Source organism: Triticum dicoccoides, chromosome 3A, assembly GCF_002162155.2.
Source record: "Triticum dicoccoides isolate Atlit2015 ecotype Zavitan chromosome 3A, WEW_v2.0, whole genome shotgun sequence".
Classification (NCBI taxonomy): domain Eukaryota; kingdom Viridiplantae; phylum Streptophyta; class Magnoliopsida; order Poales; family Poaceae; genus Triticum; species Triticum dicoccoides.
The window spans coordinates 133,956,981-133,961,191 of record NC_041384.1 but is presented as its reverse complement, the minus strand read 5'-3'; the positions used below and the strand labels follow the sequence as shown (position 1 = coordinate 133,961,191).

The 4,211-nt window shown below is 42.8% G+C and overlaps 1 protein-coding gene across 1 annotated transcript; it reads left to right on the top strand.

Annotated features, from left to right (window-relative positions):
* Positions 1 to 2,903: 2,903 nt before the first annotated feature.
* On the top strand, positions 2,904 to 3,810 carry LOC119271384. Its single transcript, XM_037553238.1, has 3 exons — positions 2,904 to 2,998; positions 3,177 to 3,271; positions 3,463 to 3,810. The coding sequence occupies exons 1-3, from the start codon at positions 2,921 to 2,923 to the stop codon at positions 3,752 to 3,754; spliced, it is 465 nt and encodes a 154-aa protein (XP_037409135.1). The 5' UTR covers positions 2,904 to 2,920; the 3' UTR covers positions 3,755 to 3,810.
* Positions 3,811 to 4,211: the final 401 nt, after the last annotated feature.

Genomic DNA, 4,211 nt, shown 5'->3' with positions numbered 1-4,211 from the left:
ATCCATACACTTTCTGTCACGCTCAGAAGGGTAGTAAGGTAGTTTGCCACTTTAAATAATTTTCATTTGGAGACGATGTAGATAATTTATTCTGTCTGATACCTTTATTTTTTTTGTACAGTGGCACCATCTTGGATCCAATTGAGATAATTTTTGGAATACAAATGATAAGCAGGTTCTCTCTCTCTCTCTCTCTCACACACACACACACACACACACACACACACACACACACACACACACACACACACGTATATTTTCTTTCTGCACTGCTTTACATTTTTTAATGCCTTTCCTCTGCTTAGAGATGAGATGCTGCCGACAACTGTTTACCAGCTTGATTGCCAAGTCACCAATCAGATCAGTCACTTGGACCAAGGGATTGAAAAAGTAGGTTTCCGTGTATGCATATTCGTGCTATATATGTGTGCTTCCATATGATCGTTGTGTTTTTTCTTTTCTACAGGCTTTGCGTTTAGCAAACTCAAGAGTAAACAAATTGCCACACTAAGCAATTATAGTACTTCCACTTATGCTTGCTAGATTGAATTAATAGTTGTAATGGGATGTCTCAATTACTGATGACTTGGCATCCTACGTGCCATCTACATGTCAAAGTAGGACCTAATGATGTACAAATTATTATTTTCAGATACTTGACGATCCAGTTTCATCGTGTGATGCTTGATGGAAAAGCCGGGCCAGCAATAAAATCACTGCAAGTAAGTTACATTCTTCTACTTATATTTATTTTGACCTGTGTTTTCCTAAATAAGAGGTTATTTTTCCCACAATATCTAATAAATATTTGCCAAAAAAATTCCTTCCAGAAAGCGGAGCTCCCTACTAAATTGGACATGTACAGATACTGTTCTAGTGACCTAAAATCAAGGATACAAGATCAGAGAAAGGTAGCAATCTAGCTTTCTGTTTTATTATGGATAAAAATTACTTTCATGGGCATTACATTTTGATGAAACCCACCATTCTAGGCATCTAAAGTTTGGCAATCGAGTGGCAAATATGAGTTAATTGCAGTTGTCGCCCATGAGGGGGAAACATCCAATTGTGGGCACTATACAGCTTTCATTAAGCAGGATAACGCTTGGATTCACTATGATGATGAGAAGAAATTTGCGTCGACGGAGAATGATATTTTGAATCTCTCTGGTGGAGGTGAGTAACTGTTCTTTTAGAAATAAGATTATTTGAAATTTGAATTTTACAGCAACTTGTTTCTTTAACAGATGGTGGTGGTCCAATGGCATCTGTTTGCCTTTACAAATCTCATGTCGGGTGAGCATTTTGAACTTTTGATTCTCTAGTTTTAGAAACTCGATGATTTCCGCTCTGGACAACAAATTTGGCAATGTCATACCATGGTTTTGCACTTCCAAGCTCACTAAAGTTATTGTTAATTTAAGTTCCAATTTATGCAAAATCCCAAGCCAGGGTGGAGATCATTCCAGTTTAGGTTCAAGGCTTGGAGATTGCTACCAGGTAGCCCTTGAGACCTTTCACAACATATCCAAGTATGTTATTTACTCTGTTCAGCCCTTTGCTGACTATGTGCAATCCTGAAGGTCTCTTCGAAACAAGACTGACAAATCAGAATCAAAGCTAGAGGAGTGGTATGTATTTTCCTGAAGGTCTATATAATGGTAAGTGACAGGTAAATTAGAAAAGAAATGAAAAACAGAACTCATTGCCTACTTTAGAATGCATGTGGCTGTCTTAGATAGTTTCAGCATAGCTCAGAATAAGTTAACTGCTAGTACAATTTCTATATTCAGCATAAAGGTAGATGTGCTACTATGCTATAGACCTTGATTGTGTAGAACCATGCTCGTGCATATGATTCAAGCAATGGACACACACAGGAATAGAGAAAATCTGACCTCAGTTCCAAAAATGACGAAAGTCTTGTGAGGAAACTTTGTTTGGTAGGAACAAATTATGGATGAAACTGTCGTGTGACGTGAAGAAAGCAAAAGTCAACAGATGGTCTATCTATACAAGAATCAGGCCACCATTTGATGTTTATCATAAGACATTGACAAGTGGGTTTTATTTTCATTTGCTGATAATTGTTTAGCTTATTCCATAGCATTAGTAAGCATGTTTGTGTTGCAGGCTGCCTAAAATGGGAGGCAAAATGGGGACATCCGAATAGATTGTGTCAGTAGTTTCCAGCAAACAAACAGGAAATTAAGTTTTTGAAACATAACCTGGCCTGAGTTCGATCAATAGGAAGACTACTTACAAGGCTATTTAGTATATAAGTATACATTAAAACATGGTATTGTTGTATCCTCTGAATCCATGTACTACAACAACTATTTACAAGGTTTGGTTTGTTGTTGGAGTGCAGATGTTGACTTGAAAAAGTAGCGGTGCAGACAGAGTTCAAGCAGTGAATGGTCCAGTTGCTGAATGCTGATGCATTTGTTGGGTGGAAGGAAAGCCATGTTGCCGATGCCACACCATGTCCCCAGTTACTGTGTATGAAAGAGTTGTCAATTCTGCTGCTTGTAAGGTGTGTGGCCAATTCGGTAAAAGGGTGGTGGGTTAACACTAACACTTTGTGTATCCTTGATGAAGTGAGAAGGCCTGGTGCACAACCTGTTGGTGTTTCTAGTGCATTACCAATGAGGAGGTGTGATATTGGGTAGGTCCTGTCACATGCAACTGGACAGGAAATCACTCAGTTTATGTGGATGCACTACCTAATGCAGATGTTTCCTCTTAACTCGTTGAGGACTAAGGTAATTCGGCCGTCACCCATTTGCTGGTACATGGTTCGCAGTCTCTTTGTTTCTTTTCTCCGTTGGTCTACCAGATGTGGGATCTAGGCTGAGTCTCTTGATGTTGGTGTTTGCTGAACATTTTGATTGTACAGGTTGTTGGCCGCGTTAATATCATGGAATGGAAGAATAGGATCGAGCAACACACCTGGCCTGCATGCCCAGCAGATGAACGGGCCATCCGCGGCCTCCAGGTAGCCAGTGTCAGTGACCGCCGGCCGGCGCCCCGCTGCGCTTGGCGGTCATGTCGATCATTTGCCTCGCTGGGCCAGAGTCTTATTGCGTGCTCATGATCGCTACTTGATCCCGCCTTGCTCGCTTGTCCATTCTAAATCATAACAATGATATACAATCCGTGTCGTCGATGTGCAGGGGAAAATAGTGTATTCCTTGTCACGACGAACATATCGTTTTCATTCAGGCTGCAGCCACTGGAACATGTCATGGACACGGAGTAGCGACAACTGGTGAGCTCCATGAACCATTCAGTATTTCAGCCTACCGACGAGCTCCATGAACCTTTGCCTGCTGCTCATCAGTGTCCGAAACAGGGGAGGGGAGGGGGAAATGGGGGAAGAGAGAGAGGAAGCAGAGCAGCTCTTCCATCTTTTTTCTTTTATTTGATTGATTGACATCCGCTCTCCCGTCTTCCTTGCAGGACTCGGTGCTCCGACTACTTTGATATGTGCCGGTGCTTGGACGAACGTGCCGATCCGCCGCTAGCTAGGTCATGCTCGCGAGGGCCACAGAGCGGCCGCATGCCGCCTGGGTACTACACAGGAAGCCCACAGCTTGAAGAACACCCACGTCGTCTTCGACTGTCGAGAGTGCGGGGCGCGTGGCTGGCTCCGAGACGTCAGGCGCTGCCGAGCAGGCGAGGCATACACGGTTGGACCGGCCAGAGAGTCACCCGTTTGACATTTGATTCTTTTATAGGAGCCGTGGAATGAAATTGTACTCATCCTTGTTAAACGATTATCTTACATGAATAAAGCTTTTGTGTTTTTGGTCAAAAATAAATTAATCAAGGAAAACGTATATTTTTCACCGGGTGATCTTTTTCCCGCTTAAACCACGCGCTATGACTGCCACGTGTCCTCATGGGGATCTCTTCATCTTCGCCATGGCCCACCCCATGCTTCACCACTTGTTGCTCAAGGTCCTCCCGTCCAAGTCTTGTCTGCCATGGCCTGCTGTTAGGGCATATTTCTCCCTAAGTGGTTTTGGTGATTGATGACAATGTGTTTGCGGACTAATCGTGTGCATTGAGCATTTCAGACTATCTAGCATATGTCACAAGACGATTCATGCCCCTCGGAGTTTCAAGTAAAGGCGGGTTTCTTTCCTTAGTTTCTATTCTGGTGGATTTGAGTCGTAGGGAAAACCGTACTATCAAGAGGGGGTCCG